General features: G+C 31.0%; 2 protein-coding genes across 4 annotated transcripts; both read right to left on the bottom strand.

Moving 5' to 3' along the window:
• Nucleotides 1-1,658: 1,658 nt before the first annotated feature.
• Nucleotides 1,659-11,907, bottom strand: LOC126740255 (rRNA 2'-O-methyltransferase fibrillarin). Its single transcript, XM_050446200.1, has 5 exons — nt 11,847-11,907; nt 9,475-9,690; nt 3,207-3,295; nt 3,021-3,143; nt 1,659-2,622 (listed from the first exon to the last, which is right to left on the bottom strand). The coding sequence occupies exons 1-5, from the start codon at nt 11,905-11,907 to the stop codon at nt 2,026-2,028; spliced, it is 1,086 nt and encodes a 361-aa protein (XP_050302157.1). The 3' UTR covers nt 1,659-2,025.
• Nucleotides 11,811-26,373, bottom strand: LOC126737551 (odorant receptor Or2-like). 3 transcript variants are annotated; one of them, XM_050442488.1, is made up of 6 exons: nt 26,236-26,373; nt 14,821-15,125; nt 14,285-14,384; nt 14,087-14,188; nt 12,214-12,369; nt 11,811-11,980 (listed from the first exon to the last, which is right to left on the bottom strand). In XM_050442488.1, the coding sequence occupies exons 2-6, from the start codon at nt 15,084-15,086 to the stop codon at nt 11,927-11,929; spliced, it is 678 nt and encodes a 225-aa protein (XP_050298445.1). In that variant the 5' UTR covers nt 15,087-15,125; nt 26,236-26,373; the 3' UTR covers nt 11,811-11,926. The 3 variants fall into 3 exon arrangements, with proteins under 3 accessions (XP_050298445.1, XP_050298449.1, XP_050298438.1); XM_050442492.1 differs by lacking the exon at nt 26,236-26,373 and adding an exon at nt 20,530-20,648; XM_050442481.1 differs by lacking the exon at nt 26,236-26,373 and adding an exon at nt 18,220-18,674.
• Nucleotides 26,374-26,745: the final 372 nt, after the last annotated feature.

Below are 26,745 nucleotides of genomic sequence, written 5' to 3'. Positions count from 1 at the left end.
TAAACCTTAGTTCAATAAGATCGAAATAGACCGAATTAATCAACCTTAACAACTCGCCTTAGTTCAAAACAATTGTTTTTTGTATTACTTTAAAAATTTGTATGCAGCACTCTCTAATGCACACGTTTCCATCAGAGGTCACTTCACACTGCACTTATATTTATAATGTCTATAATTTGTTTTCAGTCTAGTTTATTTTTTTGTTAAAAAAAAAATAATTTCCTCATCAATTTTAAACAAAAAAGGTCTTTTCTTAAAACCCGCTAAAGCAGTTTTCTCGATAATACGATGCCAATGATCCAAATGCCATACCTTCCTACAATATTAACGGGAAAGATTTATCTGCCGCATCTAAAACTAGATTCTATAAAACATTTTTGCCAACTTTATTGGAAGATTTACCTCTTTAACTTCGAAGAAATATTTTGTTCAAGCATTATGGTGCTCCATTTTTTTTTATGAAATATCAAAAATTATGTAAATGGTCGGTACCCAAATAAGTGGATAGGTACAGGTAATGATGCCCCCGTAAATTGGCACTCACGTTATCCAGATTTGACTCCTCTGGATTTTTTTCTGCGGATATATTAATTTTGTGGTATACAGGACAACAGTAAATAATGGAAAGCAACTATGGCAACTCATACAAGGCGTATCAAATAATCTTTGAGCTTTGCACAGTTAATTTTAATTTTCTTAGACGAGTTTTCTTTGTATTAGGGGGTAATGGTGTAACTTTAGCAGGTTTAGGAGAAGGGGTTTTTTTGGATAAATTGATGTGGGTTTTTTTTTACAAAAAAATTACATTCTACACTGTGAACAAAGTTATTGACATTTGAAATAGTAAGTAGTGCAGTAAGAAGCGCCCTCTGCTGGCCAGTGTAAAAGTGTGTGCATATCCCTTTCATAAAAAAAGGATCATTTTACATACTTGTTACACAAATAATTATTTCAAGAGGTTATGCAGTAGGTCAATGCAATCAATAATTAATGCATTTATTTTTACATGTTAAAAACTCAATTTTTTAAATGTTATCTCAGAAACAACATAAGTTTCCTAAAAACCATAACAAAAAATTTATAGAATTGTGAAATATTCTTTTAAAAATAATTTTTAAGCATTTTTGTAAACTGTTATTTATGATAACTCAAAATTACCTTTCTGAAATGATTTGAAATTCTGTCTGAAAGTGTATTACCTGGTAAGGTAAAGAGGTTAGGCCTAGAGGCCTACTTTAATTAGGGACTTTTTAGTGTCGCTTTTGACCGTCCTGTATTTATCAATTATCAAATTAATAATACAGTGCACAAAATTTTGTCTCTCCAGAGAACCAACTCCAAAATTCGCCTGCAAATCTAAATACTAGTTAATTATCTAATTTCTTTATATAAAATCCAAGATAACTTAAAGAACATTATACATAAAAGTATCTAATTTTATGCGGAATATAGAAAGATATACATATTCTACATATACGCAGTTTGTTTGTTCTTTTTGAAATAACAAAGACGTTGCTGGTTTTATGTCGAAGTGGCAGCACTACATTACTTATAATAATTTTTGAGTAATCCAACGCCTCAGCCCTAAAAAATCCAACGTCGTGAGATACCCCATATCTATGAGGCATATCACATAATTGGAAATAAAAAACAGTGACTGTACGGTACGTTTTTTATAAACTTTATATCTAAAAACAGCTTCTTTAAAAACGATTTTCCTGAAATTAATATACTAAAATATAATGCACATGACTCTTGTGGCAAAATGAAAAGTGTAACAAAAATATTATCTTAATACATACATATAAAATCCAAAAAATTAATGAACCAGTAGTCTTCCCATTTACAGAATTTTAGTTGTCCAGAGCAAAAGAGCTAAATGCATATGTTTATCAATCGAAACATGTGAATATAAAGTCCCCAAATAAGAACATTTAGAATCCTTAAACTTTTTTTTTACTTACGTCATTTACCAGTAACAAACCTATAAACTAATACAGAGTCTTAAAAAATTCTTTTTTTTTTTCAACTATCTTCCGAAGCCTTTTTAGCATCTGTTCGGTACGTACCGACGACCACCGCGTGATCTCTTTCATATGGTTCCAACGTGATTTGTTCCTGAGGTTTCAATTTATCCGCCCTTAATTTGGCCACTTCTGCGGCAAATACTGCCTCCGGTTGTGCCGTAGAATCTATGCAACTGGCCTTAATCGAAATAACAAAGTGTCCTCCATTTTTAAGGAAATATTGAGAGTTCAAGGCAACGATCCTAGCCTGATCGGGCTGGGCAACATCGGCGAATACTGTATCTACCATTCCCACTAGCATTCTGTATTTATGGGGGTGTCGCGCGTCTTCGATTATGGGGATTATATTGGTTCGTTTTTTTGCGACATTTATAAGATCTCTTCCTGATCTGTGTGAGAATTCGACTGCATATACGAGACCTTCTGGTCCAACAATATCTGATACGTGTGACACGGTGGTACCTGAGGCAGCGCCAAGATATAAGACTTTGCTGCCTGGAGGCATGTGGATACTTCCTACACCTCCTAGTATGGCTGCCGCTAACTTGCTTCTAAATGGATTCCATACTCTGTATTCAATTTTTTTGCCATCTTCCTAAAAGTAGAAGAGTTTTTTTAAATTCCAATAAAAAAGCATGGTTCATTCAAGGCAGGTCAAGACTAATCAAATCAAAATGTAAAAATGGTTGATGTTATTTACATGGATTTGCAAGAAGATTTTGATCAGTATCTCACAGTTTGTTAATAACAAAACCTGCAGAAATCGGAGTATATGGATTTTATGTTTTGCTTTACAAAATAAATTTCCATATAAACTATTTGTTATGAAATTAAATTGAAAAAACTTTTTAAAATTTTTAAATGGTATTATAAAAAGCTGTGACTGAGCTAACTCATCTAAATGATTTTGAGTAGTAACAGACTAACTAGTTAACATGAAGATGCAGTTACCTGTTTGTAAAGTAATAATTAAAAAATATATATCTTATTTACCTCCACAGATATCCTCTTTTCTCCATAAACTTCGGATCCAGGTACAAAATTTAATGTGACAAGAGCATCTTCCTTCCCTCTGGCAATGAAGACACCTTCATGCCTATGTGGTTCAATCACGACCTAAAGAATGAAATATAACAAAATAATAGAATAGAAAATAGTCTTTTGTTAAGCTGAACTTACTGTTTTTCCTCCTTTAAAACCGCCACCTCCCCTGCCTCCGCGCCCTCCTCGACCCCCGCCGCCACCTCTACCTCCAAATCCTCCACGACCTAAAATAACAATTTTTTCAGTTTTCAGACTCTGTAAAAGTATCCTGGAAATTTCTAAATAAAAATAGTTGACTGGATAGTTTTCTAAAAAGTTTAAGTGTCTTAGATCTGTGAAGAGAGCCTGGCTTTAGGCATTACCCCTTTGATAAAAAAAAAATTGTATTATTAAATTATTAAGAAGTAGTAAACACAAAGCACGATATAGGTTGAAATATTTCAGGCATAGCTTTATCCTAGAAAAAAATTTGGACTGCTGATAGAGAAGAATGAGATAGTGCCACATCTAAGTTTAGTTGTACTGTTATTTACTTTTACTATTACGTAAAAACCTTAGTTAGCTTGACGCATTTCGGCTATCGCCATTGTTAATACCACTTTTGTCTATGTCTAGAAAGATGAGAAAATAGGAGCCTACATAAAATATTAAAGAAAAAACTTATGCCACTTTCAAGACAATAGGAGCATGACATTTCATTGCACTTATTGGTCACATCACAAGTAAACAAAAATACTTATAACTGGTCAAATATGGTACTGGATTCATTTAAAATTAATTAAAACTAGCCAAGGTTAAATGTTGCATTTTAAACTTTGAATTCAAGGCAAAATTGTCGTTTTCCTGTATTAAATGTATCCCAAAGGCTGGCCTTGGTGATCTAAGACAGTTCAGATGTTCGCTAAATGATTTCTAACAGTTTATCAAAAGTATAGGTTAATATATAAGTTTTCGGAAAAAAAGACGTTTTTCTTATTTAATTTTTAGTTAAACCTTCTAGCGGTGAAAAACTGAACTTAAAAATAATTTCCACAATTTTCTTTACTTATCTCACTCATTTTCCCACCCTGTATAAACTTTTTTTTTAGATCATGACTAATTATATTCTCAGGGTTTTCAAGAATGGTTACCAAGTTAATTAAATATATACCAATTTGTAAAAAGCCTTTGACACTGTTGTTCCTGCATTATTTATTTGTATGTTAAAGTCTTTATGGTTTTCTTAACTGATTTCTTTCATGGCTAAGTAGTTACCTTAGTGAAAAGGTTCAGCTTTGCAAGTATTTTTACAGCCTAACAGAGTTTTTTGAAGGTAATTGGGAATATACCAATAGGGTATAATTAGTTTTAAATAAAGATGTGATAAAAAATCTATCATGGTACATTATTTTTGTGATCAAACTCTAATAAAATTTTAACTCATTTGGTCTTGAATATTAAATCGGGTGTTATTACTGAATATACTAGTATATTGGATCCACTACTGTTTTTTTCTTCTTTTATGCAAGTAATATGTTGATTCATGTTTCTATTTTATATTATAGGAAGCTTTATTAACAAGTATAGTCGCTTCGCTCCTATACTTTTGGTCCGTGGGGACCAGTTTGGAACCTTTAGGTCTTGTTTGTGAATGGCTATAAAGGAATTCTTAAAAAAAAAACAAAATTGTCAGGTGTACCAACGTTTATATGCCAAGGAAAGAGATGGCCAGTGGTTGGGGTATCATGCTTCAAAGAACCATAATTTGTTATATAGTCGCGTTGTGTTAGTATACTATCTTATATTTCAAATATCTGTCGAAGTATATTAATTGTATTCTAAATAAAGCCTGAATACCAAATTCGAACAGAATCGGACCAATAGCTAAAAAGTTACGGTAGTCATGTGACCTAGGCTGACTCAAATGTCAGTTATCTGTCATAATTTATTCCTTGTATCCTAAAGAAACCATAAATACCAAATTCAGAGAGAAGTTCCCATAAGGGTCTATTTATTGAAATAGAACAAACAGGGATTTTACGTCGATTTGTTTTAATTTTCCTTTTTGTTTTGAAATATAATAGTAATAAAATATCAAAAGAATTGACAGGAGGAGAATAAGAAATAAAAGAAACCATCAACGAATCGAATCGAAGCTATAGAAGTCGAGATATTAGTAAAAATGTGAAAAAAAATAAAAGAAAACTCGTTTTTTTTCCACGGTACCATTTTTTTTCTTAAAATGATAATTGACAAATTATAATGCAAGCCCTAAGTTGGCAATTTCCAGTAAAAAAAAACCCAAGAAAAAAAAATTTTTTTTTTGCTCCAAAATCGAAAGGGGTATAGCCATGAAAAATTGTGAAAAAATGGTTTTTATTTTTTTCTAACTAAACTATAACTCTAACAACTTTTTGCCTTAAACAAAAGTTCTAGGGAATATTACGAGGTATTCGAATGTTAAAACTAATTGATTATAGCTATCACAGATTCGGAGAAAATTGTAAAAAACTATAATTCATAAATATCGAATTATCAAGAGCCCTATGAAAAAATTTCATTTTTTTATTTTTCTATCAGGTACTACTTCAGGATACCTTTCAAAAAGGTTATTATCGATTTGACTCTAAAATGAACAGAAAACCTATTTATTTGCATTTATCGATTTTCGAACAAAACCGGGCCCAAAATTAAAATTTTTTCAAAACATGCTCCAAATTCCAAATTTCTTTTTTCTGGCTAAACACCATTCAAAAAGGAATGAAAAAGCTTAATGACAAAAATTTTCAAAATCTATAATTATGCTACAATATTATGAAAGAAGATAAGTTCCCTTTAAAGCATATCCAACCGATGATTTTTTAATTTGTTTTTCAAAGGCAAATCTAAGAAACAATTAAGTTAAAAGCAATAGGGTACTACAAAATATTATCTATAAATATATACATATAATCTAATAGGAAATTTCAATCAAATCGGACGAATACGAAAGAAATTTTGATAGTCACGTGACTTAAAAACGCAATATTTTAAAAATTTGTAAAAATTCAATAATGGCATCCTAATAAAACTCTAAATACCAAATTTCAACCCAATCGGATCAATAGCAAAAGAATTATCAAAGTCACGTGACTTTAAAATATAATTTGACAATTATCTGTTAAAATTTATTAATTGTGTCCTAAATAAAGCATAAATACCAAATTTGAACCCAATCGGACTCATAGCAAAAAAGTTACAATAGTCACGTGACCCAAAACTCAAATATCAAATATCTGTCGAAAATTAATAATTGCATCCTAAATAAAGCCCAAATACCAAATTTGAACCCAATCAGACCAATAGCAAAAAAGTTACGATAGTCACGTGACCCGGAAGTCAAATGTCAAATATCTATGAAAAATTAATAATTGCATCCTAAATAAAGCCCAAATACCAAATTTCAATCAAATCGGATAAATAGGAAGAAAGTTAAGGTAGTCACGTGACCCTAAAACATAGTCATGTCAAATATCTGTAAAAATTTATTAATCTTATCCGAAATAGGTACTAGGTACCAAATTTCAACCAAATCGCACCAATACCAAAAAAGTTATGATACTCGACTAACCTTAAAAATCAATAATTTCAAAAAAATTTTATTTATAACCCAAAAGCAATGTTTAAGAATTGTTAACATTTATTAATAATAAACTAAATAGTAAAAACTCACCAAATATCTAAATTCTTATTTAAAATTAAATAGATCATTACGACTGACCCGTGTATATATTCGAATAATTTTAATAAAATAATCGGGCAAATTTCATTTCGTCTCACCCCGGTATAAAACCACTGACTTTTCAAAAAAACGGCATTTTTCGAAGACGTCAAAATGTTTGCCGAATTTTCCTGGCCGCAATACACAATTTCCCCAATTGATATGCACAGATTCGGAAAGCCCATTCATTTTCTGATTCGGTGCTTCCTTTCCCTGATCGTTTCCGGTTCATTTTCATTCATAATTTTACAAAAAACCAAACCAAGTCCCGGCCACCTGTCACGAGCAAAAAATTTGTATCCACCATGCGTCAAAGTATTGTTCCCACTAGCCATTTCATCAGAGTTTAGGTTGACACCTCCAATTACCTGCAAAAACGCAAAAAAATGGACTTTTTTCATAAAATCGCATTTTTCGGGTACTTGTACTATCGCTGGAACCCTGAAATTTTAGTATGTGTTGTAAAACAAAATTTCGGATCCTCTAGATGTTGTTTGATCTTTTCACCATGTACAGGGACGTGGCAAATGAATTAAACGCGAAAATTCGAATTGCTCAGAACCTATTAATGTTGGAAGATTGTAATTTTACACAAATACTGGGGTTATAAAAGTATTTAATGCCTGAGAATATAAATGGTCCAGATGCCACTACGAAAAAGTTATTAAATAAAATGTGATTTTCGGGTCGGACCTTCATGGGTAAAGTTCATTATTGCTCGCCCTGTATGGCTTACGAAAATTTCGGTTATATGGCATATGAAAGGTAAAAGATGAAGTTATTTTTTGAAAAAAAAAATTTTCCCAAAATAAGTATCGTTTGGCGGGAAATCCCAAAAAACTGAAAATGCCAGAACTCGTAAAATAAATTTTTTACAAAAAAAAGCTCCAAGTATGTTAAATCTCTTATAAAACGAAGTCTTTTCGCCGAAACACTTTTTTTATAAAAATTTTTTTTTAGCCTCTGGAGAAGTTTGAATTTTTTTTTTAGTCACTTTTGTTCGCTTATAACAACTCACCCTGTATACCAATCGGGCCCAAAAAGTATACAGACACGTAAGCCCCAAGAACCCTTATATCCTGAAAATTTCAACTCGATTGAACGCTTTAAAATTGAGATCTCGTGAGCAACTCGATTTTTACCAATTTTTTTACGAATTTTTGACTTTGAGACAGTACCGCTCCGTTTGGTGGTACCGGAAAAAAAAATCGTTTACGGATCCATTATTCCCAATGTGTTGAGAGACCCTATGCCAAATTTCATCGTTTCGCTAGCCATACAGCCAAAGATATGAATTTTTATTTCCAAAAAAACACGATTTTTCGGGCCCGACCTCGCGTGCATAATATAGTCTGCGACTATATAACAAATACCATGTATTTATTATAACAGAGCATGTTTTATCATATACACACTTGATCTTGCTAGCAAAATATCAGCTGGTTGTTTTGATGTCAGGGTCGCAACTGAAGAGCTTGGTACCGAGATGGGTAGAACTGTATATTTTGCCCTTGTCAAGTCTTCTCTTCACTATGGTATTTATATACGGGGGAATGCTAGCAATTATCTTATCCAGTTGCTCTTTGGATTGCAAAAAAGAGCCCTCAGGTATATTTGCAAGGCAAAACCTTGGGATTCCTGTTGCCCTCTATTTGCTTGACAAAACAATTTAACAGTCACCTGTGTGTATATACTGGAAGTTGCATCATGTTCAAGAGTCCCCAGAAAAATATGGCACAGGGCCCTAGGTATGTGACACAACATTGGGGTAATCTGCAACTACCCATTCCAACATCCACTCTTATTCAGAAATCAATTTTTTACAAAAGTATAAAGGTATTTAGGTGACCTGCCAGGCAACATTAGAGACCTTGCAACACTCAAATGCTTTAGACATAGACTTAAAAAGTATTTGACAGAAAACCTACTCAAACCTTAAAGAGTTTTATGCTTAATATTTTTTGTGGAATCCACAGTGTATATTTTTGTATGTATATATAGATTTTGATTTTCCTCCTTTTTTTGTTTACATTTATTTTTTTTACTGTTTTTATTCAGCTTTTATTTATGATTTTTAAGTTTCATTGTTAACAACAAATATTTGCTCAAAACAATAAGGCTTATTTTGATTTGACATGTTTTGAATTTGAATTTAAATAACAATATGGGAATTGACCTTCCAAGTTTGAAGTATTATCTGCAACAGGGTAAAATTATATTTATTTATTCATTGATGGGTTAACATACATTTCATGTACATATATGTAGGTAACAGTAATCCTAAGTAATAACTATATGTACTGCTAATAAACAATACTTAGCTAAACTTAATCGAAAGAGTAGGGCTGGTGTACTATATCCCAAAATAATAGCCCTAGCTGAAGACTTAAATTTATTTAAAGTACTGAAAAAGTCAAAATCTTTTGCAAATCTATTTATTGTAGAACTCCTAACCTCATGTTGTGTAAGAGGATACATGTTTAGTGAAAAGAAACAGACCATTCAGGACTTTATAAATGCAAAGCAGACCTCAAAGAACTGCCTTCTGGTTAATAAAGAGTTAATACTCAAGTAGGACATGGTCTCAGAACAGGTAAGATTCAGGCCCGAATTCATAAGACCATTAGTGTAATTATATTTACATATTATAGTGAAATAACTTACCTCCACGTCCTCGGTCGCCTCCAAAACCACCTCTTCCTCCGCGTCCTCTGTCCCCACCAAAACCTCCACGTCCCCGGTCTCCTCCAAATCCCCCTCGGCCTCCTCCACGGCCACCTCCTCCAAAACCACCACGACCACCCCCGCCGCCTCTTCCACCACCTCCTCTACCGCCACCGAATCCGCCGCCACCGCCTCCTCTACCGCCGGGAGAAAAACCTAAAATTTATTTCATTTAAAGAAATATTACTCTAGACGTTTTAGGAAATCACTACACTAACTAATGTTTGTTTATTTATATTGTTGTATATGCCTTTTTAAAAATGGCTAGTTTCTTCGTAAATGGAGTTGTATTAACTGACCTGGTTTTCCCCATTTTTATATTATGATTAGGGTGAAAAGTTAAATTAAAATAATTTAATTATAAACCACGTGCTGTAAAATTTCAAATTTGCCCGACGCACACAGATCACAGAAGCGTGGTAAGTAACATAACCTCTAACGAATTATGAGTTATGACAGATGCCAGATGGCTTGGCAATTGGCATGAAAGGACAGTCACCGGTTGAAACAACCGGTTAATCAAATATTTTTCGCTGTATCTCAGGTTGCCGTTCGGTTACATAATCGGCATACGGAAACGTTTCGGTTAATTTTCTTAGAATTTGTTTGACAATTTGCAGCTTCAATAATATTGATTTCTGCCTATGTTTACATTTTTAAGATTTTTTCCAAGTTCCTTCAGTCCCCACATAGCGAAATGAATATTAAATACTTTTAATTACTCTATGAGTCCCCATAACAAGAAAAACATGGAGAGAGGTAAGAAATGAAAACTTCATTAAGACTGAAAATTTGTTCTGATCAGTTTTGTCCAACAAATTTTAATAATGCTGATACTCCCGGGATTACACTACGATACATATTTATTTAAACATTTATTTTATCTGTTCGTTTCACATGAATCATTTAGTGAATTTATTTATAAGGTTTGCACTGCTTTTTTTTTAATTTTATTTCATGCTCGTATTCCTGTGTTCACTGAGACGAGAGATAGGTATATAGACTAAGAGAGCTGAGCACCCAGAATGGATCAGAATGAATGTTTTTGTTTTAACTTGTTTTTTTTTAAGGGTTTCTTCTTATTTTATGTAGACATGTATCTTTCAATTCAGTTTTTATTAATATCATAGTTCCATGATATGTTGCTAGTATTATAAAAGACCAACAAATATATACTATGTAAGTCATATCTATGTTTATACTAAAATAAGTTGTTTTGATTTTCAAAGAGTTTATTTTGTTTTGAAGAGAGATATATTGTTCCTTGGTTTAATACTCTGTCATAAAATTTTTAATTGGTGGTTAAAATCTGTTTGATTTTTCTTTAGGAAACAGAAACAGGTACTTGTTTCTGTTTAGGGTATTAGGGTAGTTTATTGCTAACAAAATATTTTTAAACATTTTTAGATTAATTCTAATTTATATAAACTCTGTTATAATAAACTATTGTATATTACATCATTTTAATTATTTTTAGGAAAATTAAATAATAAATGTATTAACGAAAAACATTGTTTTATTTCCATTTTGTAATTGGTAGTACTCTATTGTTATATGTAGTACATTATTGTTAATTGATTATTACAGTAAATTAACTCAATTGGAGATGTAAAATAAAGCTGAAAAGTTTTATTTTTATTCTGATCAATATCTGAGTCTTACACCTAATCAAAAAGGCCCTTTTCTCTATAAGTACCCTTTTTGATTAGGCCTTAGCTTCAGATATTAAATAATAGGATTAAATTAAATTTGATTTCCCGCCTTAATTTGGCCACGCTTTTCTACCAATTTGGTCCAACTAGGCGCGTCAAACTGTCAAGTTAGTTAAAACAGTTTTTGTTGCCAAGCGAGAGGACGCTAGCTGATTTGTCAGAGGAATATCTATCAGTTTGTATGCAACAACCACTTCTCTATATTTTTGTGCTTCTTATATGGTATTTACCAATGCGTTTCTCTAAATCAGAATTTTTTAAGTGGTGGGGGAACGAAACGAATTTTTAAGTGCAATATGTCAGACTCACGTGTCAAAGTTGTCAACCAAAAGAATAACCGCGGTACTTACCAATTCAACGCTGAAAATCGACTTATAAATTTATGAGAAATGACCCTGTCTATTGAATATTAAAAACAAAATGGCAACAAAATTATGACAACAGTTAAATCATAAAGTTAATTTAACATGATATAAACCAATATTAAAAAAAAAAGGCAAAATGAATGCATTTGCTATATATTAATAGGACTATATTAATAATAGTAATAATACCTATATTTACTACAAGAATAACGTCTAATTAATTATCAGTAGGTACTATTATGGTCTTCTACTAATTTCATTGTTTCTATAGCGTCCAGGTTATATATGTAGTCCATTTTCCATAGATATAATGAATTAATTAACATTATTAATCATAATGGTAACATACGAGTATGAAGCGTTAATTACCTACAATTTATCGAAAACAAAATAGAAAAAACAACTTTTCAGAAAATTTTTCACACGTGGGTAGAAAATGCCACTCTTCCACAATTTTTTTTTTATGTTTTGGGACTTTTAGTCCTAAAAACAAACATTTTTGGATTTGTGTCTCACACATGGAGGCGCCTGTCTTTATATTTTGTGATATTTGCATTGGAGTCACTTTCTACCCTCAATATGATATATTCTATTTTACTGACCTTAATTACTGTTTGATTGGTAAGGATACCGAACGGTCCGATGGTCAAAGTTAAAGGTTTATGGGACCGACATATGACCATATACATCATTTTTTGGATTTTTAAGTGTTTTTCGTACCACGGATGTTCCCATATGGCAGATGATATACCAATACTCTAAAAAAAATATGTTTATTTTGAACTTTTCTGAAATTTTTATAATTTCTGACTGAATGTTTGATTAAAACTTTCTGGCAACATCAAGTTCTGATGTCTGGAAAAGATGAAAAATTACTGCATCACCATGGAATATATAATATACGAACTAGTTTATTTAAACTTTTAGATATTCAAAAATATTTTCAATGCCTGGAAGATGAACCATAAAAAATTATAATGTCAAAAAAATCGGATCATGCAATAAAAAATATACCTATAATCGTAGAACAAAGATGTCAATAGATAAAAAAATTATGCCACGGTTTCCATGCTTTTTAAGTTATAAATCACGCAAAAAGACATAAAAAACAACGTCAAATGCCTCTATAATCGATATAAATAGTTACTTTAAATAAAAATTCCTCTAAGAAAAATATTATCTACAATGCCTGAGCGACATTAAAAATTACGTCAAATACGTGGAATAAAGTAATAATTTCTTTAATTTCTTTCCTTTCTCTTAGCAATTCGTATGGAGCTCTACTTTTAGTATAAGAAATACCCAGACATTATTTTATCAAGGAAAGGAATACGCAAACATTACTGCCTGGACTAAAGTATTTTCCAGACAATTAGATTTAAACTCTTAAGAACTTGGATTTAAACTTTAAAGAACTCAATCTACTTTACCATTAAAATATTTAAATTTTTTCGTCAAACTAACTTTTTAAACGTAATAACCAAGACAGAGAAAAAATGTCACGGGATGATTTTCTTATTACTATTTGCAAATTATCTAAAGTTAAAATTAATTATTATCTTTTAAGACAGTCATGACGCTTGGAGGACGAGCGTTAAAAATTGTTATGCCATAGTAGTTGCTTCCATTCCTGGCTCGGAAAAGTCTCAAAAACTCTCGAATTCAATTTATGAATGAATGGATGATGCAGAATAAAGATTAGAGTTTCTCCTTACATAAAGAGGACCCTGTAGTATGAGAAGATTGGCCAATGTCGAAAGCTAAAGAAAAATCTGATGGTCATCATCCCAGTATCCCAGACTTGTGACACATTTTTTTTCTTATGGGAATGGGCAAAATGGGAGGTCATTTTCGAGGCGAAATAAGCATAATATGCTATAAGTAGGAACTTTAAAGAGACACAAGATGACAAACCTTAGAGAAGATTACGGAATCTTAAATTTTCCTAAAATTGAAGGTTCATATGTTGTGGCATTAGCAAATCGTATACTGCTACAGCCCTTTTTCAAATTTAACAGATAATTTACATGAGAAGAGGATTGGGCTCTGAATAGATCCTTGAAATACACGAAAATACTAATAATATAATAATAATACCATTAATACCATTAATACCCCCAATGTTAAGGGAATCAGATGAATCAAAATATCAATAATTCAATTATCTTTAGGCAGTATTTTAAATTCAATAGTTTTATCCTATTATACTGCATATTCGCATGCAAAATTAATAAAGATGTATAATGTGAGCAAGCCAAAAATATATAGTCTGTAATAAATTATTAAAAAAAAAAACAAATTAACTACTATTTATAACCAATAAGCATTAAATACACATTCATTATGTCCAAACGTTCTAGCATCACATTCACCCACAAATTTGACAGTTTAGGACAGGTTTCTATCATGTACACTCTCACTTTGAAACAAACTGGTAAATACAACATCCTATATATTAATACTAATAAATCTTACCTCTATGGTGATCTCATTAGCGTGCCAGGCTAGTATAAATAACTGGGCTATCAATATAATGAAATAATTTAACGTAAAGGGTAGAAACATGTTTGTTTCACTCTAAAATAAAGTAAAAAGTTCCAAAGTGTGAAATAGGTTCAAAATTTAGAAGGAATTTTACATTTTTCTTGAAGTAATTTTGTATGGCTTACCTACCGCTATAAGTTGTAAAACTACAAAAGAAATGTTGACCGAGCTCATTAGGAACTCTACAAGGAAGCTTGACCTTAATGATTTGTTTACATCTGCGGTGAAACTAAAAAAAAAATCTACGTTATTCATTCATTTATTATTATGTAATTATAAACTGTATTTAGAGAGATGAACCTAAGAGAACAATACGGCCTACAAGACCTAGTAAGTAAGAGAAAACAAAGAAGAAGACAATGGTAGGACCAAGTCAAAAGGATGGCTGAAGATGAGCTGTAAGTCAAAAAAAGCACTCAATCGCCATCCGGAAGACCACCAACCTGGTAGTCCACATCACAGGAAATGTTACGATAGTAAGGTCGTAATTAACATATCACTTTGAACTCATACAAGTAAAAGAAGACGAATAAGAAAAAAAGTAAGAACTCCCTTAAAATTTTTATTGACATTTGATAGTAATGATATTGGTTAGTAATTTTCAATCTGCCCTTTCTCAATATTCATTAACTATAGAAATTTTATTCTGTTCAATTCATACCAACCCTATTATAAACTGATGCCGTCGGATCAACTTAATCATCATAGCTTCATCATCTATGATGTTATAGATCGTCTTAAACTGATCGAACTCCCTAAACTCATGCTGCAACATTTTCAGTTCCATTTTAATGAAAGTGGCTGCCGTAATGTATGTAACTTGGGTCATGCAGTAGTTTAGCACTTGTATAGCTAGAAAAATCGTCTGGATAAGCAGAGCTGTCTTGTAGTGTACCTGCTGATCGAATGGAAAATATGCCGTAATTATCATGGGCTTTTCCGAGCCGGTATAGTTGTCTAGAAAACCGTTCTAAAAATAAATAAAATGTGTTAATTATATCCCAACCCTAATAACATCATACTATAATAGCATTTTACCGACTGGTTTTTTAATGTAAAAATAGGTAGTCGGACTGACATTGTCTTTGTTTTCGTACAACACGACGTTTCGGTCGGTAAGTATCTCCGACCGTTATCAAGTGTAAACTGTTATGGCCGTTTGTCCAAGCAAGATCAGCAATCCCGGACATGGCAACTTCTCCAGTGGTCGTCCATTTGCGATGTTCCTTGGTTCTAACTGCCAAAGGTGTTTTGCTTTCGCCAACATATCAATCCCCACACTCACAAGGAATCTGGTAGATGCAGTTCTTGGTGTCTGCTGTAGATTCTGGCTTTGTTTTGGAAACTTCCTATTGTATTGCCAAATCTAAAGGCGGTTTTTAGATAACTTCTTAGCAATTAGTCGGATTTTCTCGGATGTACCTTTTATATATATATATATAGGGGATTGCGAGAAGCCCACTTGATTCATCCTTTTGCTTGGTTCTGGTTTCCTTCGCCATCGACCTCTGGATAGTTTACTGGATAATTTTTTTTGGGATACTATTTTTAGGAACTATTCTGCTGCAGATCTTTAGTAAGAAGTGCTACTTCCGCCTTAAAGTCTGCGTCGTTATTGCAGATGATTACAGCTCGGTTGTACAGAGACCTGATGATTCCAACTTTAGTCGAACCACAACATACACAATCACTCTGGTACGAAAACAAAGACAATGTCAGTCCGACTACCTGTTTCTATTTTACCGATTGTTATTAGGTGTGAATTGAAACACTCGATGTACCAAAACTGTTTTATTTTACCCGTACACACTATAATTTACTTATGTCTGATTTAAAAGTCTTCGCTGAAAACGGAGGCAAAATGTGATTTGATATGATGAAGGTAATTTCTGTTCCAGTTCTGAAAGAGAATTAGTAAAGTAACGTGTAACTCGAGTATAAGAAATATTACGCTCATCTGTTATTTTAGCTAGTTATTTTTTTGTTTATCAACTATATAGAGCACTTGTTTTCGAACTTGGGTGTTTTTATTTATTCCGGCTCATTACAGTCTCCATAGTAAATCTCTTAAGGGAAATGACTCCAGTTTTACCTCTTGGCGGCTCCTGTATTTTATGAAAAATCATCGCTGATGGCTGCCAGTATTTACTTATATTACTATTATTATTACTTTGTATGATCCATCTCAGGATGTTTAAAGTTTCAGCGACCAATTTCACCCTTTCACCTCTTACGGTCAAAGAGCCCTATAAGACAACGAAGTCACTATTAACGCGGCAAGAGATGGAGCTCTCTTGCGATCGATCAATGTAATCCAGCAAATGTTTCATTTAAGTGCCATCAATGAAAAATGTCCTTATAATGAGGTCTCTCAAAATGTCATTCTAAACATACAATTTTTGAGGAGAATAATTACAAAATTGAAAACTTATGTGCTTATTTTTTCATTTTCCAATATCGAACAACGAAAAAATCGTATTTTCCACGTAAAAGAAAAAGGATTTATCTGAAAATTAGTTTTTTTTCTTTTTCGTTTGCTTTTTTCATCTTGGTTTCACAAAGTTCCGTTCTTCGCGACGGCTATTCGGAAATATCTCCTGACGTTTCGGATTATTTGAAACATTTTTAATCATCTTTGTAAATGTTGATAACAGTTGTACGGTTCATACCCATTTTCTCTTCAACACATTTTCTCGATCGTTGATCGATTGAATTCACTTCTGTGGCACTATAAACTAATTCTTTTAGGCTTCCTTGCTCCTGGATCCTTCTAATGGGAAAGTTCTTGCACTTTAGTGTGGTATTTATGACAATCTTAAAGATAAAAATATGTCTCAAAATTGTAAACCACATTAAAAAATTATTTTTTTCACAAGAAATCGGTCTATTTCAAATGTAATTGAAACAAATCCCTATTTTCTACTGCTAAATTACCTCCACAAAACTTTTTAATAATTTGAACTCTTTCAGAAGAAACATAAATAGTCCTAATAATTTGAATGCATGGTCCTATATCATATTGATTTCTTTATTGTAAATTCATAATTATGTTTATAATTTTAATGATAAATAAATTTATTTTCATTTCAATTCAAATTTAAAAAAAAATAACGGTTTAAAATTCAACAATACAGCTTGTAGTCCGTCACACAGCAAAATAAGAAATACTGATATTATTATTGGTATTTTGTAAGAAGTAAAAATGGCAAATAGCCATCAGATGATCAGAGGTGGTTAGTCAGCGACAAGCGGAAGAGGCGTTGGCATTATTTTGATCTATGGGTAATCTCCAATTCTCCAACCTGTATATGTAAAATCTCTATTATCTAGACTGAGACCCTGACATTTTGGTGACAAACAGACAAAGTCACATACCGTATGTTAAAAGAGTCCCGGACTCTCCTAATAATTCGTGAACGCGGCATTTTATCAAAAATGTCCTAAATAAAAATTATAGGTCTTTTTTAGATCTACATTGGGAAATTAACTTTTTCATATACAGGAGGCATCGCAACAATAGTAGAGACGTTTAAAGTAGAAAGTTTTTTTTTTAAATGGAACGATAAATGAAAATGTTTGCGTAGAATCAGAAAATGCATAAAAATACCATTCCATTGTAATGCGTCCTGTATATGTGAGGTTATCTTCCTAATGTAGATCTGAAGATCTGATTCAAATTTACAAATAAAAATTAGGGAGTCCGGCACTTTTTTAACTCACGGTGTAGCTCTTGTTTTGATTTTGCCTTGGATTTTTTTGAAAAGCAATCTAATGAAACGAAATTATCAATTGTTATTTATTAATATGCAAAAATAAAAAGTATTATATTATTACAGAAAATGAAAACCGTTTCCTTCTTTGCTAAATAACTTTGGCTCTATAACTTCACACAGAAAACTGTTTCACCGAAGTGGTGCATACGGCCTCTCAGAATTCTACCCAAATTACAAAAATGTTATATGTAACATTTTTGTAATTTGTTTTTCATAAGGCTTTTTACTTAAAATAAAGAAGCTAGCATGTATTTTTAAGTTGATAACGGTACATCTTAAATATACGCTTACCAAAAATCGAAAAAACACTAAGGAAGATGCAGTGGTATAACTGTAAATGCAGATTATCCGCGAGGTCACATATATATAATTTGCAAATTCCTTATAAATCTTAGTCAAACCTAAATCATCTATGGCTAAAATTGTTTGCTCCTCATCCAGCATGATCTCGAATAAATCTAGAAATCCTCCGTACCGATAAATTAATGACTTAATACCTGACAATACGCATGTAATTGCGAGCGAGTCAGCCAATTTTTCTAGATCTCCCTCTTTTAAGACGCTAAAGAATTTTAACGCCATCGAGCAGCATAACACGGAATATATTATCTGCAATGCTTCAGAATAGATTTTGTAAATTGTTTGTCTCATTTTTGTTCGAAAGTACGGCTTTCGCCATTTTCCTGACAAAATTATTAAATATCGGGAATATTTTAACAATTGGCGCATTCTAAATTAATTTTTACTGTCTCTTTTTAGTTAATTTTCTCAAGTGAAATGATGGTAGCAAAAACACAAATGAGCGAAGTTCCCAGCAAGTTAAGGAACATTTTCACTTAAAAAAAATCCTCTATAATTTAAAAGTATTTTTTTCGTATCGCAGCTATAATATTCAGTTAGTTATGCAAAGTATATAGGCATCTATGTAATTCAACCCATGTAGAGGATATGTGATTTACACTAGAATGGGAAAAAACAGGTGTAAATATGTCTTTCAGATTATTTTTTTTCTATGAAATATTTACAGTTTAAATATTTTACTTGTCAAGGACCTGCATTAATAGTAAACCTTTGTTAATAATTTAGTTTGTTTTATATTTTATAACAAATTAAGTCTTTATTTTATTCGTGTTATTAAAATTAGAATGATTCTATAAAAAATTATCAAAAATTTCGGTTTTTCGAAAAACTTTATATTTTTAGAGTTTTTTTTGTTAAAGGCGATTTCTGAGTGATTTCTCATTCAAAACAATATTTCGGATTTTATATAAAAAGATTACACTGCAAAAGTAACCACTGGGATATTTTATGATACAAATTTTAGTAATTTCTACAGGAGAGTTCATCTGTGCGTTTATAAAACTATCCGAAATCCAACCGGCATCGATATTTTTTTTTGGTTCGTTTAAGTTTATTTTATTCTAGGCAAAAATTAATCTCAGATCGGATGACGGTCCCGCACTTTCTGCAATGATTGAAACACTTTCAAACGTATATATACGCTTTCCTCTTCTTTGGAGTCATTTATTATCACTAATTGTCATATATTACCACTAATATCCAAAATCTGCTAGTATTCATAATAACTACACATATTGGGAATTATACGTAAATACTAAAACCGTCGGTGGTTATCCAAAATAACGGCGCATATCAGAAATTGTCAATAACTACTAGAATCATCAGTAATAATTATGCAAAGCATCCCCATATTTTTAGTACGAGTCACAGCCAAAGTCAAGGGAGTGTCGAACGGGCAAAAGCTGATATTGAGGCAATGCTAGCCCCCTGGATGTCTGACAACAATAATAGAGAAGACCATTAGAGAATGGTCGAAAGCTTTATCTACTGAGCAATTTATGAAAAATAGATCTTTCCATGTTGGAGTGAAAATGTCTCCATATAAAGCTTTATTTGGCTGTGAATCGAAAGTTGGTCTTGCAACTGAAAATCTACCCGCGGAAAGTATTCAAGAAATTGTTACTGAGGAGGATTTTGATGCTCTTTTGCAAAGTTATGACTATGAGATAGATGAATACGAAACAGAAAATACCGAAAACAACGTAAATAATATTCCCTAAGTACTAGAGAATCGAAAAACACAAATTTTAGAAATAAATAAGAAGTGAATCATCACAAAATCTTCAACAGTAAGCACATAAAATGCTTAAAACATCCAATTCAGAATATTCATCATGTTAAGTAGGTACTAATAAATCTGTTCCTTTTCCAAATGTCGACCGTGCTCATGGATCTTTCCGCAATATAGTTGCTGTTGTGATCGAAGTAGATGAAGATAATGGAAATTATAAAGTTGGAACAAAGGATGGGATATTACAGCAATTATATATGCACTCTCAATTTGAACCTTGTTTAAATTTGGACTTTCTTCATATTAGTGATATTCCCACTAGTTCAACTGCCCTTAGAAAAGCAGCTGCAATTGCTTCTGGTACTAATCAAGGTAATCAACGATGCAATTGAAAAAATTGCTTGAATTAAATAAGTAAAATAACCTTTAATTTTAAAAATGAAAAATAGAGAAATATATATTTTTAAGAAAACCACCCTTTCAAAATGATTAGATACGCATATACTCACATATAGGGCGCCCCAATCTATCAACGCACCGACCCCCGGCGACGTCGGCCACAGGACGAGACGCTTGCGCCTTTTCGACGTTTACAGTGGTTAAAATCAAGTTTAATTAGTCAATATTTTTAAAAAACCATTTAATGCACATGGAAGGATTTTGTAGCCGCAAGATTGGATAAATATCGACAATTTAAATATCTGTGGTCAGGCACCATGAAACAAATCCTTACCCACAAAAATGTGAAGTGAAATTTAAATCAACCCCGAATTAAAGTTGCACACCAAACATTGTCAAAGCGAAATCGTGACGATCCTTATGCGATCTAAATTTCAGGTCTCGGCTGTTCGTTAAGCAACAGCGACTTATAACCAAAAATACCAATAAAGCTGTGGCGATCCGTGGTCAACAAAACTTGTGAGGCCAAATCCTTTATTATCTCTTTAAGTAGACATAGGGACAAACTTATAATAAAACCGATCACAAACTATATATTTTGGAACGCTTCCTATATACAAAAAAAAACTTAAACAGGTACAACCAAGTATTGCCGAAAAAATACGAAATTTTGAAAAATCGATTTTATTTTTTTCTGAGTTTATTTCTCGTCCGATCTTAAAATAATATCCACATTTCTGTTGTCACTTTTTTCGTGCTACATGATGGTTTTTAGATTTTTAATACGACTTTTCGTGTTTTGCCAACCATCATCTACTTGGTTTTTTCTTATAGGCGCTATGTTTGGTTCTAGTATTTTTAGAATCTTTGCCTCATTTCTAATTTTATTTTTTGTAATATTTTAAATCTTTAAAAACCTGAATTTAAAAAGAACTAAATTTTTCGCTGTAAGCCGTGCATAAACTGAGACCATATTTAAACTGTCAATAAATATTACACGTTAAACAGAAATACTAGCAAAGCAATACCGAAGTAGTGCAGATATAGTATTTCATAGTTAAACCCTTATTAGTGGAAGTAATTTTCCATTTTAATTTACAAAATTACTCTAAATGCTTGGAAGACAGAGAATTATGCAAAATTACAGGAAAATATTTAAAAAATGATTGAAATCCCTGGAAGGAGTAAAATTTCCTTCAAGTGTCTGAAATATTATATAAAATTAATCTAGGTTTCTGGAAAACCTACAGAATTGCGCTAAATGTCTAAAAGTAATAAAAAGTCACTCCAAGCGTCTGGAAAATAGAAAAACTGTTTCTAAAAGCCTGGAATAAAAACCAAAAACATGCCATTTTTACAAATTTAAAAAAAAAAATCCTAAAAACAGAATAGCGTTTAATGAAATAAAAACCTAAAATTAAATAAAAATATTGTATTCCAATATTTTATATTGCAAATACCTGCAAGAAAAATTACCGCAAAACTTGGATTCAAACAAAAATCATTTCAAATGCCTGAAATAATATAAAAATACTCAAAAAGCCTGAAAACTGTTAGAAGTTATTTCAAAAATTCTGAAATTAAAAATTTATGCTAAAACATTAAAATTAAAACAAAAATTATTTGACCTACTTGGGAGACGTGATAATTGATCCAAAGTCCTGAAATATCATAAAAATACTCAACAAATCTGGAAAATGTTAAAACTTTTAAGAATTCTGGAATTAAAAATTGAAAACAAAATATATATTTTGGGACATTAAAAGATACATAATTTAAAACTTATCCTAAAACATCAAAATTAAAAGATCAATTTTTTAAAATAATAATAATTTCCCGAAATTTTAGAGAATTATTTTTGCTTTAAATGCATTTATTATTTCCATTATGGGTTTAAAAAATACAGAAACCAATTAAGTGAAATAATAGAATAAAAAGGAACCTTTCACAAAATCAAAATTAACAAAGCTGAATCATATAAAAACGTGTGTATAATTATAAAAGACCCCGCTAATGAAAGAAGTTTGGATAAGAGTCATATTAAAGTTAGTACTCACTTCAGGAAACATTTTGAAAATTACGTTTAGATGGCTAACTCATAACCACTACTTACTGAAATGGAAAAGAAAATTCCGAAACCCAACAATATTCTGTATTTGCAAAAAACTTCAAAAGTCTGTTTTTATGTCACCTTTATTACAAATAAATTAATTAAATATATTTAAAATTTTAATAATAAGAGTTGTCCAGATATTGTTGATATATCTGCTATACTAATTTAAAAAAAACCTATGGAAAAATCCTCAAATCTCTAATTTTGTTTTTTAACAAAATTTATGAAATAGTGTAAGTAATATCTAGTTTTAAAATATTAGTTATTACCCCTATTCACAAATTTCTAATCAATTGTCGTCTAATTAGAATTCAGAAATACCGAACTTACTTCTGATGGCACTAGCCATTTCAATAATAACAAATATCTTGGTATTTTTATTGACTTGGCTTTCGAAAAAAGTACCACATTCTAAGCTCTTATATGCCAAAAGTTCGATATAAAATTTGTTAAGGTCAATAACATATTAAGCAAAGAAGAAATTACAATGATAGGAGATCACCCGATATTGTATTTGGTAAAAATGATGTTTATAATTTACGTAAATTCTGTTCTTGATATTAAAAAAAGCAAAAGAAATGGAACGTAATATTAGGAAGTTAAAGATCTTTTAATAGTGTGCGACCGCGAAAATGAAATAAAATGTTAGTCGTACCGAGTCGTACTCCCTATTTAAAGTAAAAAATACAAGTAATATGTACTGAAATTCTTTATATTTTCAATTACCGATTAAAATGTTTCCAAAACTAGCAATATTATTTCAATATTAAGCGAAAGCGCACTCTCTAACAGGAATACACGGTCCACCAAGCTCTTTCCTAATAAAACCATCTTTGCAAAAACATCCTTCCTGACAAACAGCAACACAATTAGCGAACTGGCGATTATTGCAAGATGGGATGCACGGTGATCCGCATGTTTGAAAAATTTCGTTATCATTACAACCTAAAAATTATAAAAAAAAAAGTATGGCATAATTAAAAAAGTACAAACTCTTTACCTCCGTTTTCCATAGGGCTGCACGAAACCAGAGCAACAAACAGGCCAATTGCAATTAAAGTTTTCATTTTTACTAAATTGCTTTCGAGTTGTAGCTGTGAAAGTTTTTGGGTCTATGTTTATAATGCAAAAAAACAGTGTATTTATACAAAAAATTGTTTAATTTGCATGCAAACTTATTATCATTTTTTTACGCTATATAAGCAGGTATTTATAGGTTTGGTAACCCAAGATTGGATTGGGCTTATCAAATTAAAAAAATTCAATTAAAATGAACTTATATTGGGAAAATTATTTACAATAAATTAAATTTTGTTTGTGTAATAAATTATTTATTAGTTAATAGGAAATTAAATTTGTTTAAGACACCGTGTATAAATGTCTGATTTAATTTGTAATAAATAATAGTAATATGCATACATAACTATACATTGTGTGCTAGTTACATACATAGAACTATATTGAATACAAAATTTTATTATGTTGTTTTGAAAAAATATATCCTCCATGTACAGGATGTTCCCAATTCCAGGGAGACCATTGGGCCGCCAGAAACCGTAAAAAATCAAGAGGTTATCAAAATACTTGTACCGTTTAAAAGTTAAGAAATGTTCGAATATTTTCGCGAGAATTTTTCTCAATTTCTTGTTTTTTTTTGTTTTCTGAAATTCCAAAAGTTAGAATTGATGATGAAATTCCAAGAGTCTCGAATCTAAGACATTCAGTTTTTTTTTTAATTTTTAAAGTAATTTAAATGCGAGCCAGATACTACTAGCATAATTTTATTTTGGTTTGGTTTTTTCAGATCGTCATTATTTATTCAAATTCATTGTCCGATATTTAGTCATTTACATTATTTAGTTAAAATGTAAATTTGTTGGGTTTCTATCGCATTTTATTTTCATTTAGTTTAAATACTTTTGAAAGTATATTTGTTATTTTCATTTACTTATAAACTTAGCTAATAAGTACAACACCGAACAGAACTTAATGCGTGTTTATACAATTTTTGGTTTAAAATGAAAAAAAAAAACAGATTTTTCACTAATTTATGGGTTTCTAGTTTTTTTATGAAGAAAAATTTAAGTTTTTCTTACTTTTGTCATAATTGCATTTAGCTATGTAAATTAAAATCGTTTTTCTTTTCATAAGAGTTATGATTAATAAGTAAATTTTGGCTTAAAAAATCTATTCATTGATCGATTTTTTTTTAATTTTAATTTCTTTCGAATTTGAATTACCTTAACTTTAACTTGAATTACCAAAACTTTAATTTTCTTACATACATATGATTACAACCGTCCGAGTATCAATTTCTCAGAAATTTCTACGTAAAAATTGACCAAAAATAATTTGTAAATTTTTTTCCATATATCCACATACACGAATATAATGCATAACATAAACATACAAAATTAAGAATTATGCACCCAGATAATCGAATATCAGCATGTGCTCCTAATTGTTTTTATGAAAAAAAACATTAATAAAATATACACTAACCATTACAAAAAAAAGAACCACAATAACAAAAAAATGAATACACATCATCCTACCCCCAGCCCTAATTCACTTTTACAAAAATCTAACCTAGATGAAGAGTTCTTTAAGTTCTCTTCTATTTTTGAAAATATAGTTTTTACATATTTTTTTTAATGTTTTAAACCTATAAACACTCTTGATGTTGTTTGGTATTTAATTAAACATTTTTGGTGCAAGATAGTTTAAAGATCTATTGTTCAAATTTATGGTAATTTTTTGAGTAACTAAGTGTTTGTTTATGGAATTTCTCCTATTATAAGAATGCATTACATACTTGTTTTATTTTCGGTATTTTTTTTAATAAAGCAGATTATACAGCAAATATAACAGATTTGTTGAGTAAAGCTTATTTTTTTAAACACAACGTTTAAAAAAATATCAAAAGGAATTCAAAAAGTTTTGATACAGACCTTTCAATACATAATACAATACATATTTGATAAGTGACTTCACCAAGGATTTATATATGGATAAAATTGTTCATCATAGAAACTGGAAACTGCTCCATTAACATCATCAAATTCATGAAAAAAATTCGACTGAACTTCAGAGATAAGCTTATATAGCAAGAGAAAGTTGGCCGTTCTAAAATTATAGTTGAGACTTTGAGGGTTTGGTTTAAAGTTATAGTTCCTATTGGCTTCTGCTCTAAGTGATATAAATACAAGCATCCGCTGGGACAAGCGAGACACCACCATCAACAGTGCATGAGAGATTAGCAATTATCAGATCAAAAATATTTCCCTGCATATTACAAATATTATTAAATTGATACAAATCAGAAAATGCCAAAAAGTCATGCAGTAATGCTATCTTTGTATTAACAGTTGGCTCTAGACCCTTAATATTGATATACCCATGATTAAAACTTTCTGGTTTTATATACAGTTAAGAACACAGATATAGTCAAACAAGAACATCTTATTTTGCCCAATCAGCATGCTTTTTTTCAGTGTAGTTCAACAGTCACTAATTCAACATCATTTCTGCGTAACGCATATGAGGCTATAAACTGCAACCTGATGTAATTTATAGATACCAATTTGATGTAATCTGCACAGATTTTGTTAAGGACTTCAATAAATTGGACCATGGAATTCTTTCGAAAAAGCTTTATAAAATGGGTTTTCATGAACATCTAATAAAGTTTTTCATTTCCTACTTAGTAGATAGAACGCAATTTGTGGACATCAATGGGTTTAGATCATCTGGGTACATTGCTTCAAGTGGTGCCCCCCCATGGGAGCAATCTTGCTCAATTTTTGTTTTTGATTTTTATCAATGACATTTCCACAAGTATACAATGAGTTTCTACTATTCGCGGATGACATGAAGATTTTTCGTCTTGTTAGGTCGAATCGTCAAGACTGCGTGCATTGTATTTATAGAGTCTTATAAGTTGGTAATAAAACAATAAAATAACATTAATAAAATAATTTTATAAATGCTTTTTATGGACGGGAATCAATTTTATAATCTTATGTAAAACTATTAAACGAGTTTAATCAAATAAAAATATTTTATTACGCAACTTATTCATGATATATAAATGCTTATAAGATCAATTTTAACAACAATAAAGTCTTATTAGAATGTTATATGTATATCATGCTATATGATAATGTTAAGCATATTTGTGCTGCTTATGCTGTAAGCGGGTTTGATCTAAATA

This window comes from Anthonomus grandis, chromosome 1 (assembly GCF_022605725.1).
Source record: "Anthonomus grandis grandis chromosome 1, icAntGran1.3, whole genome shotgun sequence".
NCBI classification, from domain to species: Eukaryota; Metazoa; Arthropoda; class Insecta; order Coleoptera; family Curculionidae; genus Anthonomus; species Anthonomus grandis.
This window is presented reverse-complemented; position numbering and strand designations above follow the sequence as displayed.

Bases quoted from the DNA above. Each gene is read 5' to 3' on its own strand.
- LOC126740255 (XM_050446200.1), bottom strand. From the start codon at position 11,907: ATGGACTACATATATAACCTGGACGCTATAGAAACAATGAAATTAGTA. The intron at 9,691-11,846 runs GTACCTACTGAT...AATAAATTTTAG, and splicing joins ATTAGTAGAAGACCATAATA to GTTTTTCTCCCGGCGGTAGA. The intron at 3,144-3,206 runs GTAAGTTCAGCT...TTCATTCTTTAG, and splicing joins GTTTTAAAGGAGGAAAAACA to GTCGTGATTGAACCACATAG.
- LOC126737551 (XM_050442481.1), bottom strand. From the start codon at position 18,657: ATGCGCCAATTGTTAAAATATTCCCGATATTTAATAATTTTGTCAGGA. The intron at 15,126-18,219 runs GTAAGCGTATAT...ATTTATTTTTAG, and splicing joins TAGTGTTTTTTCGATTTTTG to AACGGTTTTCTAGACAACTA. The intron at 14,189-14,284 runs GTAGGTAAGCCA...ACTTTATTTTAG, and splicing joins TAGTTTTACAACTTATAGCG to AGTGAAACAAACATGTTTCT.